Source organism: Phialemonium atrogriseum (assembly GCF_030411735.1).
Source record: "Phialemonium atrogriseum strain 8032-3 unplaced genomic scaffold QBC33scaffold_2, whole genome shotgun sequence".
In the NCBI taxonomy this organism is placed as follows: domain Eukaryota; kingdom Fungi; phylum Ascomycota; class Sordariomycetes; order Cephalothecales; family Cephalothecaceae; genus Phialemonium; species Phialemonium atrogriseum.
Window position 1 is genome coordinate 1,695,051 of NW_026848139.1, and position 15,372 is coordinate 1,710,422.

The 15,372-nt window shown below is 55.8% G+C and overlaps 5 protein-coding genes across 5 annotated transcripts; 4 read left to right on the forward strand and 1 right to left on the reverse strand.

Annotated features, from left to right (window-relative positions):
* Nucleotides 1-304: 304 nt before the first annotated feature.
* On the forward strand, nt 305-1,837 carry QBC33DRAFT_524997 (phosphoglycerate mutase-like protein). The gene is made up of 2 exons (XM_060426767.1): nt 305-1,100; nt 1,171-1,837. The coding sequence occupies exons 1-2, from the start codon at nt 545-547 to the stop codon at nt 1,380-1,382; spliced, it is 768 nt and encodes a 255-aa protein (XP_060288062.1). The 5' UTR covers nt 305-544; the 3' UTR covers nt 1,383-1,837.
* An 874-nt stretch (nt 1,838-2,711) lies between these two features.
* QBC33DRAFT_169906 (uncharacterized protein) lies at nt 2,712-4,924 on the forward strand. Its single transcript, XM_060422310.1, has 3 exons — nt 2,712-2,934; nt 3,005-3,434; nt 3,491-4,924. The coding sequence occupies exons 1-3, from the start codon at nt 2,869-2,871 to the stop codon at nt 4,852-4,854; spliced, it is 1,860 nt and encodes a 619-aa protein (XP_060288063.1). The 5' UTR covers nt 2,712-2,868; the 3' UTR covers nt 4,855-4,924.
* Nucleotides 4,925-5,920: 996 nt separating this feature from the next.
* Nucleotides 5,921-7,946, reverse strand: QBC33DRAFT_511339 (glycoside hydrolase superfamily; the record flags this gene model as incomplete). The annotated part of the gene is made up of 6 exons (XM_060425834.1): nt 5,921-6,148; nt 6,187-6,460; nt 6,561-6,771; nt 6,860-7,291; nt 7,358-7,598; nt 7,722-7,946. 6 exons carry the CDS (start codon nt 7,944-7,946, stop codon nt 5,921-5,923), a joined length of 1,611 nt encoding a protein of 536 aa, XP_060288064.1.
* A 758-nt stretch (nt 7,947-8,704) lies between these two features.
* QBC33DRAFT_169965 (putative voltage-gated potassium channel subunit beta) lies at nt 8,705-10,483 on the forward strand. The gene is made up of 5 exons (XM_060422312.1): nt 8,705-9,029; nt 9,094-9,116; nt 9,183-9,249; nt 9,339-9,984; nt 10,041-10,483. Exons 1-5 carry the CDS (start codon nt 8,932-8,934, stop codon nt 10,260-10,262), a joined length of 1,056 nt encoding a protein of 351 aa, XP_060288065.1. The 5' UTR covers nt 8,705-8,931; the 3' UTR covers nt 10,263-10,483.
* Nucleotides 10,484-11,211: 728 nt separating this feature from the next.
* On the forward strand, nt 11,212-15,047 carry QBC33DRAFT_169960 (heavy metal translocatin). The gene has a single exon (XM_060422311.1). It carries the CDS (start codon nt 11,330-11,332, stop codon nt 15,008-15,010), a length of 3,681 nt encoding a protein of 1,226 aa, XP_060288066.1. The 5' UTR covers nt 11,212-11,329; the 3' UTR covers nt 15,011-15,047.
* Nucleotides 15,048-15,372: the final 325 nt, after the last annotated feature.

A 15,372-nucleotide genomic window follows, 5' to 3' on the forward strand; every position in this document is an offset into this window, starting at 1 on the left:
ATTCTGCCTTCGACCTTTCTACGTACCTACAGATTCATGCGTCCAATCTGCTCTCCAAGTTTGGTATACGCATGTACACATGTAGGAGCCAATAGGACATGGCCAGCGCTGCCCGTGCTTGGCGTCGCCGAGGGATCGGAGCAGACAGGGGCCACCAAACGTCTTGGCCAGTCGGATCCGCCTCGCCGGTGGATCCTGTCCCTCGCCAGCACTCCGGAACCGGTGAGAATAAGTGGAGAAGCCGCTAAGGCGAGAGGCCGTGCAGTATTTCCGGGCATCGAATACCGGTGCCAAGGAGGGCGGAAGGGAAGGATTGAGTCATCAGTCATAGGCGCTTTCTTTTTCAATCTTGACTCATTTGAACAATTCAAAACCTACATCTGTCCAAACCCCAAGAAGCTTGGGTAGACTTCAACGAATATACAATAGTATATATCTGAACACCGAATCCGGAGTTGTGGCGATTTAGTTGTTATTCTCCTCTGGCATCAGACTTCTATTGACGCTTTCAATTGAGCTTCACCGGAATAAGGATCGATTGAAGATGCCAACTTACGTACATCTCATCCGCCACGCCCAAGGCTTCCACAATCTTTCGGCCGCCAACCACCAGCTTCACGACCCAGACCTGACACCGCTCGGCAAGAGCCAATGTGCAGAGCTCTGCAAGATCTTCCCACATCATGACAAGATAACCCACCTAGTGGCCTCGCCAATGCGGCGGACCCTGTACACATGCCTGCTATCCTTCGAGCCTGCTGTCAAGGCAGGGAAGACAGTCACCGCTCTCCCGGAGCTACAGGAAGTGTCTAGCCTACCGTGTGACACTGGCTCGCCGTCCGAGAAGCTGGCTGCCGAGTTCGACTCGACACAGGCGGACTTCAGCCTCCTTCGACCCGACTGGACAGATAAGAGCCGCAGCAGCCCTTGGGCTCCCGAGATGGGCAAGCTCGAAGAGCGCGCCAAGAAAGCCAGGGTCTGGCTTCGCACACTGGGCTCCCAGGTAAAAGACAGGGAGGATGCGCACATCATCGCCGTCACCCACGGAGGCTTCCTGCATTTCCTGACGCAGGACTGGGATGGCATGAACCCGGAGAAAGGTTGGTCAACGGCCTCTGGAAGGGGGGGAGTTACTGAGGGAGCCAAGCGCGCGGCTAATAACGTCTCTAGGCACAGGGTGGGAGAACGCCGAATACCGGTCTTATGAGTTCGTTGACGCTACCGGACAAGATCCGAATGCGAGCCTCAAAGAGACCAAGATCAGCTGGAGGGGCCGGCGTGGCAGCGCAAAGGGCCTAACGGAAACGGAGCAGAGAGAGCTTCGTTCCGTCCTAAAGGAGAGGCTGGAGGAGGAATTTGGCGAGAAGAAAGACGCGAAGTAAGGCGCCAATTAGATCTCCCAAAAGTCGCGCAAGAGCTCAATACGGTTCTGAAACCATCATGGCGGCTAACACGGGCACCGGCCTCTCATTGGAATGGGATGGTGACTGTAGTACAGTATGATCGAGCAGATGGGTTGGGATAAGTGATTGGGGTAGACAGACCCTCGGCGAGAATTTTGAATAATATTAGTCGCTGTAGATACAACACAGCGCTAATCTCTCTGGACAAAGAGCGCCAGAACTGAAAACAGCTTCAAACGAATTCAGATAGGATTCGGGTCATCCCTGTTGTCTGCCGTGTATAGACACGATAGGGCGTGTATGTAGTGTTTTAGTCACGTGGGTTCCTGCCGTTGGATTTACCAAGGTATGGTGGTTGGTTGGTTGGATGTTTCAGCCATGCGGGATCCCTCCCGTCTCTTCAATAAACCAATAACAAGCCCTCGCTATCTCCCGGTCCGCATCATTGGCTTAACCGTGATTGTGCTAGGATCCAATCATGAGGCCAATGCGGAAGGGGTATCTGCGTTAGGGCCCCTGAAGAGGTCACTACCCACGCTACCCCAGGTATCCTGGACCGCCGAAGCGTTTAATGCAACCCCCTTGCTTCCCCATTGGCCGTGGATTCGTGGGCCTCCCTCCCTCCGCCTGCCCCTTTATTTCTAACTAGCGACCTTGACCGCGACCTCGAGATCTGACCTTCTCGTTACTCATTCCGTCACAGTTCTCAACAGACAGGGCAAGCATTCTGAAGCCCGATAACAATCCAGATATCCCAACCTATTGTCGTTCATTATCAATAGCATCCACCAATCACTGACACAATTGTCTCCCTTGACGCATCCTTACCGAATTGGCTTTCCTGATACCCAACCTTGCAAGGCGATCAAACTCGGACACTTTAGCCCGCTGCCCATCTTCACTCCCTCGACCATTCCTCACCACTCCCTGTTTTTTATGCAGCGTGCAAGTTCCAGCCATTTTTGGCAACCGCCCAACTCAGAATCGACTCACTAGCCTGGCTCGCTCTCTGTCCGTCCAATGCGTTGATCGCCCGACAAGACAGCTGGCCTGGGAGGATCCAACAATGCCCCACTGATTCGAGGAGACTGCCATCGTCGCATCTCTCGGTGCCGGTACCTCCCCCAGTCGTCCTCGATCCTCCGACCATACAACCTCGAGGATTCCCTCCCTTTCGCCTTCAACCTCTTTTCCTCTGGCCCGCGACTTTACACTCGTTCGCTGCGAGTGAGTCCTTCGTTCCTTGAACGAAGCACAGTCGATACCTTCGCGGGCGAGGAACGACTTGTGCGAACGGCGGGCCGGAGTCTTTTAACCATCTTCATTCCCTTTTCATATACCCCTGAAGACACATTGATCTGTGTCGTCCTTGGTCAACCCGACCTACCTCTCGACTGCGTCGACGAGCTTTGATTCGCAACAGGCCGCCCCGTTCTAGTTGCCCGCGTCAACAAAATTCGACGCGATGGGTTTTATGAGCCACCGTCGACGGGATGTCGAGGTCCGCCCTGAGCAGAAATGGGACTATATTGTTCGTGATACGCCAAGATTGACACGATTAAATGCTCCGAGTGCTAACGTTCTTGTGCGCGTGGATATAGAGCCTCAACGACTTCAAGTCTACGTCATGTTTCACTCCATTTGCCTACGGTTACCTGTGGTCATCGGTTCTTCTGTCCTTGACCGTCTATGCTGTCGATACCTTCACCGCCGTCAATCTGCTCGTCTTCGGAAAATGGTCCTCGACGATTGAACCGACCCAGCTGATCTCTTTCAACATATCGAGATGGATCTTCTCCATCTGTATCATCCTCTCCTTCATCAACCTCATCTACGAGCATATTCGAGCCAGGCGGATCATGAAGAGGGGCAGTGTGGCCGAATGCTATCTCGACAATCTAGCCGTTCGGCTGGAAAGCATGCGTCTGGGCAAGGGGCAGGGTTGGAGAAGATTCCTGGTGTTCGCAGAATTGACGAAAAGCAAGAAGGGTGCCGAGTACATCGCCCTCTTCACCTTCTTCAACTTCCAGTGTTAGTACCGTTGATACACACCATCTCCCCAGGATTTCTTACTAACCATGAAATAGCATGGATTCGTGTCATTATCTGCTCTGGGCCTCGCCAGGCAGTCAATGCACTTACCCTCTACTCAGTTTACAATGCCATGCTATTGATCGAGGGCCAAAACTTTGAGAACTCGTTGATGAGCTTCTTCGCGAAGCTCAAGGCACTCGCGGAAGAGGACTACCAACAGGCTCTTATCCTGTCCGGCATGCTCTTCACCCTTGTCATTTGGGTCTTCTCCTTCTTGTCGCTATTGTTGGCTGCGCTGTTCTTCGTCTTCTTCCTGTGGCACTATATCCCCAAGACTGATGGAGGCCTGACGGGCTACTGCGAGCGCAAGGCCAACAAGAGGTTGATGAAGATTGTCTCAATCAAGATCAACAAGGCCATGGCCGACGACGAGCGGAAGAGGAAGAAGGCGGAGTTCAAAGCCGCCAAGAAGAACGGCGAGATGCGACCCATGTCAATGCAGGCTACCTTGCCCGATGTTGGCGGCGACAAGCTTCCTAATATGCCAACTCTCCATAGGACCGATACTATGGCAACCCTGCCCCTATACACGTCTCAGCCAGGAACTCCCGCAAACTTCGCAAACTTCGAACTGAACCCTGTCGAGAAGCGCCCATTCCCTGCTCGGACAGGCACCATGTCCTCGGGCACGACACAGTTTTCAACCAGACAGCCTCTCATTGGGGCAGCGGCAGAGTTTGGCAGCCGCCCCCCGTCACCTCCAGCGAGAACGGGAACATCGGCTTCGAATAGGAGCTTTGGTTCTGGGTCGCAGCTTAGCCGCATGCCGACAAACGGACCTGGATATGGGAGTTACTCATCCAGCCAATCATCGTACCCATTCGAGACAATGCCCTCGCTCCCTCCTCCCATCAGGTCGCCCGTCTTGCCCATAAACAACGCAAGAAGTTCTGCCTCGAGCTACGCGAATAGCGTACGAAGCAGCGACCGCCCAGAATATGACGAATACCCGGGCGCGCGCGCGAGCCCGGCTCCTTCCGCCAACTCATATCGGCCAATGCCTCCGTCCCCCCGCGGAATGGGACCAAACGGATACCCCATCCGCGCCAACACAAACCCGGTGCCTCCCCGAGGCCCCGGCCCGTATTCTCCTCGGAGAAACATGACTGCACCAATGCAACCACGTCATCAACAGACTTCTAGTAACAGTTCGTTGAGAAATGTGGCCACGCCGTCACAGCCATATCATCAACCCCCCCAAAGGGCTAATGATTACGACTATTTCGACAGACCTACGACTTCCAGCAGTCAACAAGGCGGGCCGAGACCCGGATATGGCAATGGGCGGAGCCAGGATGGGTGGAACCAGGATGGGTGGAACCAGGATATGGAGAGGGTACAGGGACCGCGATACTAGACATTATAGACGCAGTGTGTGGCCGTTCGTTTAAGCGTCTCACGCCACGCATCTGGGTGCCTATCGTGGTCTATTAAAAAAGGCGTTTCGAGGAAACTGGGTCTCTCGTTTAGAGAGGAAGATCCCTGGATCCCGCAGTATTAGTAGTACGTTCCTACCTGTTGGTAGGCCTTCCTTGGCTGTCTCCGGAAACATGAGTTCTTCTGGGCGGCTCGTTGCGTTTGGCATAAGCCTTGGTTTGAAGAAGGCTTTTTCATTCTGTGGACAATCTCTAGATTAAGGAGATAATGAAGATAATGATGGCGTTGATACCTAGTTCTTGGTAATGCCACCCTGTGATACCCTGAATGAACACCTTTGTGGATTTTGCTCTGCCGAACTACAATCCTACAGACGGCCCCCTTCCCACCTCGGCGATCCCTCCCACGACAGGAACGCCGCCTGAGTTTGTTTCCATGTGGTTGAAAAGCGAGAAGCATGAACTAGCACAACTTTCAGAGGGAGGCGAAGGGGTCATGATTAACGGCCAAGGGATATCGAAGTTCCTGGTTTTCCTTAATGAGCACCTTGGCAAGCCCCTTTTTTCAATTTGGGGGCGGCTCGGGCCGTACCGAGTGATTCGTGATCTAGCAATTCCGTTAATACAACTTATAACGATGCGACTGGTGACGATTAACGCATAAACTATATCGCGTGTTACTATTTGCAGCATCTGTGCACTTAATTCAACACTACTTGTAGAGATGTGGGAAACGTGGTTGCATTACTTGGATTACTAGGGGGTTCAACTTGACGGACTTGCCTCCGGGGCGCGAGCCACTCGGTGCCTAACAAGACAGGTCCGCAATGGAACCTAGATAGGGTTCAAAGATGTAATCATGGAAGGTTTCCAAGCGTAGTCAGAAAGGTAGAAAGTACGTTCATTTGAATCAGCTCAAGATATGTTGTCTGCCCCTCCTCTTACTACCCTCCAATTCAAGGACCGCCTCTCCTTGCGAACCAGACCGTCTTGCTCTTCCGGAGTGATCTTCTTAACATGCAGGCGCAGGAGGGATACCTACAAGGCCTAACACAACACCGCCACAGCCTCATACGGCGACAGCTGAACACGCCCGCCCTCGAAATCCTCCACCCCCTTCCCCGTAGTAGAAAGGACAACCTCGCAGACCCGCCCCGGCAGCCCCTCCCACACAACCACATAGGCGGAGAAGTTGCACACCACAGCGACCCTCTCGCCCCGCCCCCCCCCCGCGGCCGACGACGCGCGCAGGTACGCAAACACCCTCTCGTCCGCCTGGTCGCCGAGCAGCAGCTCGAAGGCGCGCCGTAGACGAGGGCGTCGGCGAGCTGCCTCCGCGCCGCGAGGACGGCTCCCTCCAACAGTGGAACACGGACGCCGGGTCGGCCGCTTGGTCGGCGGCGTTGACGCCCGAGGCGTGGCTGGGGTTCGCGCGTATCCACGGCGTCGTCGAGGAGGAGGCTGAAGCCCCCGTGCGGGGCGGTCGCGTCCCACTGCATCGGCGTGCGGGCGTTGTCGCGCGACTTGTTGCGGTACTCTGCGCGGAAGGCCGCGAGCTCGGATGGGGTGGCGTGGTCTGTGATTGCCCTGTTTGGTAGGGATTAGTTGGGCATGTTTCGGGAAATGTGAACCCGGTCCTGGCAATGCCGCGTCGCGGGGGGAAAGGGGGGACGGGTTCGTCACGCACTTCCAATGGGTTAGGCAATCCACGTCCTTGTACTCGTCCATGGACCACTCCTTCGGCATGTTGTGCATGCCGAGCTCCTGGCCCTGGTACGCAGACAGGGTGCCGGACTGGAAGCCGAGGAAGAGAGCGAGCATCTTGGCGCTCTGGGCGCGGTAGGCCGGGTCGTCGTTACCGAACCGCGTCACCGCCCGGGCCGTGGTCGATGTCCATGCTGTTTTGCTGCGAGACCAGGAGATAGAGTGGGACGAGAAAGTCAGGGCCGCGGACGGGGGTGAAGGGCGATGGCCTATCCGACAGACAAACTCGCAATTCGAAATGGAAAATCATGTTCAGCTCCCCGCGGCCGCTCTGCACGCTCTTGATGATCTCATGCGTGTCCGTCACGCATGGCATCTCGCCGACGCTAAAGGCGTCGTACTCCTCCAGGGTGAAACCTAGCTCCTGGAGGTATTCGTGCAGCCTTGGCCCGGCGGCGTAAAACTCGGTGCCCGGGTATCTCACCTTGCCGTCCGAGTCCGGGAAGGCCTGGTCCTTGCTGACGAAGTTGATGACGTCGATGCGGAAGCCATCGACGCCGCGGTTGAGCCAGAACCGCACCGTCTCGTGGACGGCCCGTTGCACGGCTGGGGTTTCCCAGTTTAGGTCCGGCTGCTCCTTGCAGTAGAGGTGGAGGTAGTATTCCCCTCTCGTCGAACTCCCATGCGCTTCCTTTTCAGGGGTGGAGGTTCGGGCTTCAACATCAGTGACAGTTTTTCTTCCCCACGACTGGTTGCCGGTGGTGCAGGGGATTAACATACCTTGGAAATGAGACTGCCAGTTGTTTGGGGGCTGCCGATTGCCCTGGGCGTCAAACTTGGGCTTCTTCCATGTGTACCAGTCACGGTACTCGTTGTCCTTGGAGGACCGGGACTGCTTGAACCACTCATGCTGGTCGCTGGTGTGGTTCATCACCAGGTCCAGCACCAGCTTCATGTCCCGTCCATGGAGCTCGACTTTCAAGACATCGACATCCTCGATTGAGCCGCACTGAGGGTCGATCTTGCGGTAGTCGCTGATGTCATAGCATGATAGGCTTAGGGAAAAAAAAAAGTACTAACTAGTGGATGCTATGGAGCGAATCATGGGTTTGTGGCAGTATATCAGGGCGAGCAGGTTGCCTACCATGTCAATCTGTGAGCTCTCGAAAATCGGGAAGAGCCAGACGATGTCGACGCCGAGCAACTTGAGGTAATCGACCTTGGAGATTATACCCTTGAGGTCGCCTATATCGGAGCCCGTCGAATCCCAGAATGAGGCCGGATAGATCTGGTAGGCGGATCCCTCCTTCCACCAGGCCCGATGCTGCTCGGCGCCCGTTTGGGGGCGTTCGTCTGTGCGAATGGGCATGGTTTGGTGTAGCTCAAGCAATACGTTGATCCCGAAGTGTGTGTAAGTGGTGGAAGGCTGGAAGGCTCAAGTCCCGGTGTCCTTAGGTGCTTTTTCGTCGGGGTTCAAGGATAGAAATCTCCTAATGCTGGTTCCCTCAAGTTGGTGGCAGCTCCCGTCCCTGCCCTACTCAGCTCCGGCAGCCGGACAACCAGCATCTGCAGGCGAAGAAACCCCACCTATCCCGACGATCAATATCAAATGCGGTATGAGTGGATCGCTACGTGGAACCACTGCAATGCACAAGGACCGTGTGGGCTACAGCGCTGCAGGCTGCAGGTTACGGGCAACTCCGATAATTTCTCCGGCAGCAACTCCGACCAGGATGCCGGAATCGTCACCGGCCCCGCGGCGTGCGCCGTCGGTCTTGGCCCCGGTCGCTTACGCCCGGTTCCTAGTGCAACCTTGGAGGGGCGTTAAGAAACCGGCCCATCAAATCACTTCCAGAGGACAATTTAACCCGGTGACAGCTGGCAGCGATCTGCCGCGCTACCACGGGTACCCGGTGCGGGCACCGGCGCGACCCCGCAGACCTTTTCATCTCCTGCAAGTTCTAGGGAGTGATTAGAAGCCCAAGCAAGCGGTCTGGGCCATCGAATGATGACCAGCTAAGGGGAGGCTTGCGGGATGTCGGGACGAAATTGAACTTGGAACCCCACTGTCCTCCCCGCTACTGTCTGTATCACCGAGGATTTCCCGTAGCTGGGGTCTACTGAATAGGTAGGTATACTTGCTTGATACACATTACACACTCGCAAGCAGAGGGAGGGGGCTTGAACCCCCGCCTCCGGTCTTCCCGCCGATGACATATATTAAGCTGTGCCTCTCTCGTCTCTGCGTGATTTTCATATTTGAACGAAGGAGGCCATACGTTTATTCGAACGCAGACGTTGACAGTCAGCTCTAAACGACAGCGAAGCAGTAAACCGCACAGTTTGCAGTCACAATGGCGTGGTCAGAACCCAGGAAGACTGGCATGCTCTACCGCAAGCTTGGGAATTCAGGACTCCATGTATCAGTTCTCGGCTTGGGAGGTTGGCTCACGTATGCTCGGCGGATCGACGCTCTCTCACCCCCGATAGTGGACTACCTGCTAACAATAAGACAGTTTCGGAGGACATGTTGAGAATGGTTCGTGAATCCATGCCCCCCCGCTCCAGGATCCTCTCAAAAGTTCGTTACCTTACCACAGCTCAGATCTCACATTTGCATGCATGAAGCAGGCTTATGACTGCGGTATCAACTTCTTCGACACTGCCGAGGGGTGAGCATCCATTCATCGACGCTCGAGTTGAATGAGCCGGCCCGCGTTTTCTGGGGCACTCAGCTGACATTATGCCTCCACCAACTCAGCTACGCTGGCGGCCAGTCCGAGGTTGTTATGGGGCAGGCCATCAAGAAGTTTGGATGGAAGCGTAACGACATAGTAGTGACCACAAAGATCAACTGGGGCGCGGCCAATGGCGAGGTGCTGGTCAACAACCACGGCCTATCGCGGAAGCACGTGGTCGAGGGCCTGCGTGCCTCCTTGGCCCGGCTCGATCTCGAATACGTCGATATTGTATATGCGCACCGACCGGACCGGCTGACACCGATGGAGGAGACGGTGCGCGCCTTCAACCACGTCATCGAGCGCGGCTGGGCGTTCTACTGGGGAACTAGTGAGTGGAGCGCCGACGAGATCGCAGAGGCTTGCGGTATCGCCCGCGAGCTACACCTCATCCCGCCCGTCGTCGAGCAGCCTCAGTATAACGTGCTGGAGCGGCGCCGCGTCGAGGACGAGTACCAGCGGCTGTACGAGAGGTTCGGCCTCGGCCTGACCGTCTTTAGCCCTCTCAAGCTGGGCCTGCTGAGCGGGAAGTACAATGGTTCGCCGGACAAGCCGCCCGCGGGGTCTCGCTTCGCCGAGAGTAACGACGATTTCAGCAACATGGTGCGGGAGTCTTGGTATGGCAATGATGAGTGGAGGTCAGCAGTCAGCAAGGTTATCAAGCTGAAGGTAAGCACGGTTCCTCGACGCCCTAATGTTCGCCCACTAACATGCAATACCTACAGCCAATCGCGGACGGGCTAGGCGTGACGCAAGCGCAGATGGCACTTGCCTGGTGTCTCAAAAATGAGCGCGTCTCCTCTGTCATCACGGGCGCGTCAAGGCCAGAACAGGTCTTGGAGAACGTCCAGGCCTTGAAGGTCCTTGACAAGCTTACCCCCGAAATCATGGCTCAAATCGACGAAATCGCGGGCAAGGTCGAGCTAGCACCGGCGAGGCAAGGCTGAAACCGGCTTCTACGCATAGGTAGATAGTGGTGCTTGGGTATAACGGAGGAGGACTCGCCCCTATTGATTGGGTGGCGATTTTGTGCTCCGAGTATATTAAACCAGTACGTAATTACTGCCTAGTTGAGAAAAGCCGTCCGCCAATTTTACCTATATAACCATGCTTATCCCTGCCAATTTACCCTCGAGCATTGGTCAGTGCGTTTTGGGAGGGGATCGCAGACTCATCATCTCTAAGAACACGAGTCGCAAGCTCGGATGTCCGGCCACGACATGCGAACCGACCAGTTCCATATACATCGGCAGCGGGATGGAATCGTATGGAAGCTCCGGCGCCGGAGTGTGGCCTGAAGTGGAAGGACGGGACCGACGCCGGCCGACGGAACGCGGCATTTGTGCGGAGTGGCGACTTTCTGCTAGCGCCCGCTTGTCATAAGCGATCATGGATGGGCAATTGGGCAAACAGGAAAGAACAAGTTCCCCTGGACTTGGACGACTGTGCAACCTAATTCATCATCCTCGCGCCGCTATGACTCAAGGTGATTTTCCGCAGGCCATGATTTGTGAGCATCTAGAAGAATTAGGCACAGGACTGGAAGGTTCATGCGCAAGCGCGCTCGAGCTAGTAGGTCTGGACTGCGCGAATTGTGCGGGAAACGCGACCTCAAAGACAGACGAACGACGCATTCCACACATGTTTAACTTCCCGTCGTCAGCATCAGGACCAAGAGCAGCCGTCTTCCGTCTGTTTCTTTCGTCCACCTTCCATCCTCCGCCGACCCCTCCATCTATATCTTCTGATCGATGCACGAGACTCTTCCCCACATTCTAAACCTTCAATGATCTTGGCTGCCTCTTCAGCCTGTTTGTCGCTTTGGTGCCCTGTAACGGTCCGCATTTCCTAGAACGGTTGCAGTTAATATAAACAGCATAACCGACCTCAGTGCCATATCGCCAATCACCTGGCAGTCTCTATCCGTCGCGATTTCGAAATCAGGCCTTGGCAGCACACAGCACCTGCCAGAGGCCGTCATACCCGATCGCTACTACCCCCAATTTACTTGAAGATGGCGGCATCACATACCTCAGCTCGGCGTCCGGGCTTTGAATTCGCTACCACATCCTTCCTCCTCGGAAACCTGCACTGTCCCACCTGCGTGTCCACCATCCAGACCGTCATAAAGGAGTCGTGCGCCGGCCAAATTAGATGGGTCTCGCCGAACGTCGTTACTTCAGTCGTGACTGTGGAACACAGTACAGACGCTTCTATCAAGACAATGCAGAAAGTCCTCGAGGAAAGCGGCTTTGAAGTATGCGGTGTAACGACATCCGCGGGCGGTGACTCGGATCTCGTCGAGCTAGAACCTATCTACGACCGGAGCAATGGGGACGGTGTCGACGACGCAGCGCGGCCAACTTCCGCATTTAGTCGATGGAGAAGTTATCCGAGAAATGTCGCCAGGAGCCAGACGACTCGATCCTCTCTGGCCCGGACGCACCTCCAGAACTGCGAGCAGTGTCGCAACTCGGTCGCCGGCCACGCAACCGAGAAGGCCTCCGAGACCACTTTGGTGTCGCAGCCTTCAAGTTCATCCATGTCGAACCGGACCGTCTCTTCGGGAGGACCCGTCAAGAAGTCATCAAAGTCGTTCATCACGGTAGAGACTGACGATGCTTCAGTCTCGCTTCCAACCTGGCGGGCAGCGGTTGCCATCGGAGGCATGACATGTGCCGCCTGCGCCAACACCGTCACCGAGGAACTGAACAAACGAGACTGGATCTCGAAGGTGGCCGTAAATTTGGTCACCAACAGCGCCACGGTTGAACTCAACGACAAACAAAAGGTGGGCGACCTTGTCGAGGCCATTGAGGACCTGGGCTTCGAGGCGACGCTAGACAGTGTCGTCAGTGTCAGCCAGGAGAACGCCGTAGCACGGGAGAATCAGGATTCGTGGCGGGCGACCCTTGCGATTGGAGGCATGACCTGCGCTTCTTGTGTCAACACCATTAACGAGGAGCTCAAGAAGAAGGATTGGATTTCCGACTTTGCCATCAATCTAGTCTCAAACAGCGCCACCGTCGAATTCCGCGATAAGAAGAATGTCGCCCGGCTTGTCGAGACCATTGAGGATCTTGGCTACGAAGCAACAATCGACACTGTCGTTAGTGCGGCTCCACAAAGCAGCCAGGACCACGAGAGGACGGTCGAGATCCTCCTCGAAGGCCTCTATTGCGAACACTGCCCTGCCAGGGTGGCAAACAGCCTTGTCGGCTTCCGAAGGCAGCTCGAAGTCCTCCATCAACCGACTCTCCCGAGGCCCATCATCAAGGTCTCTTACACTCCGGACGCTCCCAGGTTCACGGTCAGGCAGATCCTGGCCGCCATTGAGGCCAGTGACCCGGCGTTGAAAGCTTCCATCTACCATCCACCTACACTGGAAGAGCGGTCCAAACAAATCCAGCGAAAACACCAAAGGGCGCTTCTCTACCGCGTCATCTTCACCGGCATTACCTGTATACCGACCTTCATCCTCGGCATCGTCTACATGAGCCTCCTGCCTTCCAGCAACAGATCGAAAGAGTTCCTCATGAAGCCGTGGACTTCCGGCATCAGTCGTGCTCAAATGGCCTTGCTCATCATGGCTACCCCGGTATACTTCTTCGCCGCAGATGTCTTCCACGTGAGAGCATTCAAGGAAATCAAGAACCTATGGCGCCGTGGCAGCCGAGTCCCGATTTTGCGGCGATTTTACAGATTCGGAAGCATGAACACCCTCATGTCCCTGGGCACGACCATCGCGTACATCTCATCCGTCAGCCAAATCATAGCAGCAGCCGTCTATCAGCCCGACGAGGTCAACGACTCCAATTTCTACTTCGACTCTGTCGTCTTCTTGACCTTCTTCCTCCTCGTAGGGAGACTGATTGAGAGCTACAGTAAATCAAAGACCGGAGATGCTGTCGAAATGCTTGGGAAGCTCCGGCCCACTACAGCAATCCTCGTCGAGCGTCATGGGTCCGAGAAGGAGCGCGACTCGGTCGTCAAGGTCGACATGCTTGATTTTGGCGATATTGTCCGCATCACCCATGGCGGCTCCCCACCAGCAGACGGAACCGTCGTGCGCGGTGAGAGCAACTTCGACGAGTCAAGCTTGACCGGCGAGTCTCGGCTGGTCAAGAAAGCCCCTGGGGACGAGGTATTTGCGGGGACTGTCAACAAGGGTTCGCCGCTCCTGATACAGATCACGGGCGCGGCGGGCCAATCAATGCTGGATCAGATTGTCAAGGTCGTCCGCGAGGGTCAGACAAAACGTGCTCCCATGGAGCGGGTCGCTGATCTTCTGACCACGTACTTTGTTCCTGTCGTTACCCTGGTCGCCATTCTCACGTGGATCCTCTGGATGTCGCTCGGGTTCGGAAAGGTGATCCCGTCACATTTTCTGGACGTTACCTCGGGCGGTTGGGTGGCCTTCTCGCTGCAGTTCGCAATCTCGGTTTTCGTTGTGGCATGTCCCTGTGGCCTTGCACTCGCAGCCCCGACAGCTATCTTTGTGGGCGGTGGTATGGCCGCCAAATACGGGATACTCGCGAAGGGAGGCGGCGAAGCTTTCGAGAAGGCCAGTCACATTGACTGCGTCGTATTCGACAAGACTGGAACCCTGACGGAAGGCGGCGAGCCCTCTATCACCGACTCTGATGTTTGCCCGGACTCGGACGGCGTGCCCGAGAAGAAGCGGGCCGGCGTCCTGGCGGCTCTTAGAGCCGTCGAGGAGAATAGCAGCCACCCGATAGCAAAGGCAATCGTGTCCTTCTGCACCTCCCAGACTGCAGATAGGGCTGAAGCGGAGGATATGCACGAGATTCCGGGCAAGGGAATGAAGGCCGCTTTCCGTGGAGTCCTCGAAGAGCCGTTTGAGCTCATCGTGGGCAATGAGGCACTGATGCAGGACTATGATGTGGCAATATCTCCCAAAGTCGCCGAGGCCTTGCAGAAGTGGAAGACAGAAGCAAAGTCGGTTGCTCTGGTGGCGACGAGACTCATCACAGCCTCGGACACGGAAGAGGAGGAGGTCTGGACCTTAGCTGCCATTCTCTCCATCTCGGACCCAATCCGCCCCGAAGCACCCGCTGTTATCCGCGCCCTCCAGGGCCGTGGCACCCGTGTTTGGATGCTGTCGGGCGACAACCCCACGACAGCTGCGGCCGTGGGGAAGCAGCTTGGCATCCCGTTGGACCAGATTATTGCAGGCGTGCTACCGACCGAAAAAGCGGCCAAGATCACATACCTCCAGTCAACGCTCAAAGCACGAGAGGGAGGGAATGCCGAGTCGGTAACGCAGCGGGCCATGGTGGCCATGGTCGGCGATGGCATCAACGACAGTCCGGCCCTCGCCACCGCAGACGTCGGCATTGCCATCGGGTCGGGATCCGACGTGGCCATCTCGAGCGCGGATTTCGTGCTCGTCAAGTCGGACCTGAAGTCCGTCGTCACCCTGCTGGACTTGTCGTCCACCGTGTTCCGGCGCATCAAGTTCAACTTCGGCTGGGCGCTGATCTACAACATCCTCGCTGTCCCTGTCGCCGCAGGGGCGCTATACCCTATCGTGAGCAATGGGAAGCATGTTCGGCTTGACCCAGTCTGGGCTAGCTTGGCCATGGCATTGAGTAGTATTAGTGTGGTGATGAGCTCGTTGGCCTTAAGATCTGGTTGGCCAATTCTGGGATTCAGGGAACGAAAGGTGGACTGAGTGGCGGGTAGCTGAGGGTTCCTTTGTTGATGGTTACTGTTCGGCTCCCACGCCTCTCTAGATGATATTATGATATCAGCTGCCTGTACCTAATAGCCTACTACGGCATGCGATGAGGGCGCCCAGTTGGAGCAATATGCTAGAATACCCATGATTATTTTGTCCCATCACAACCGAGCCTGATGACTTGTATTCTATGGAAGAAATCATGCAATTCAGTGGGCCTGTCGCTAAGCAATGGGATTTTGTCTCAGCAACCACGGTGAGACACTAATGCTATCGACTGGTAACCATGCAGAGGCGAAAAAGGCCGGAAGGTTTGGGATTGCAACATTGTCCGATTGCCCCCGACTACCGTTCCC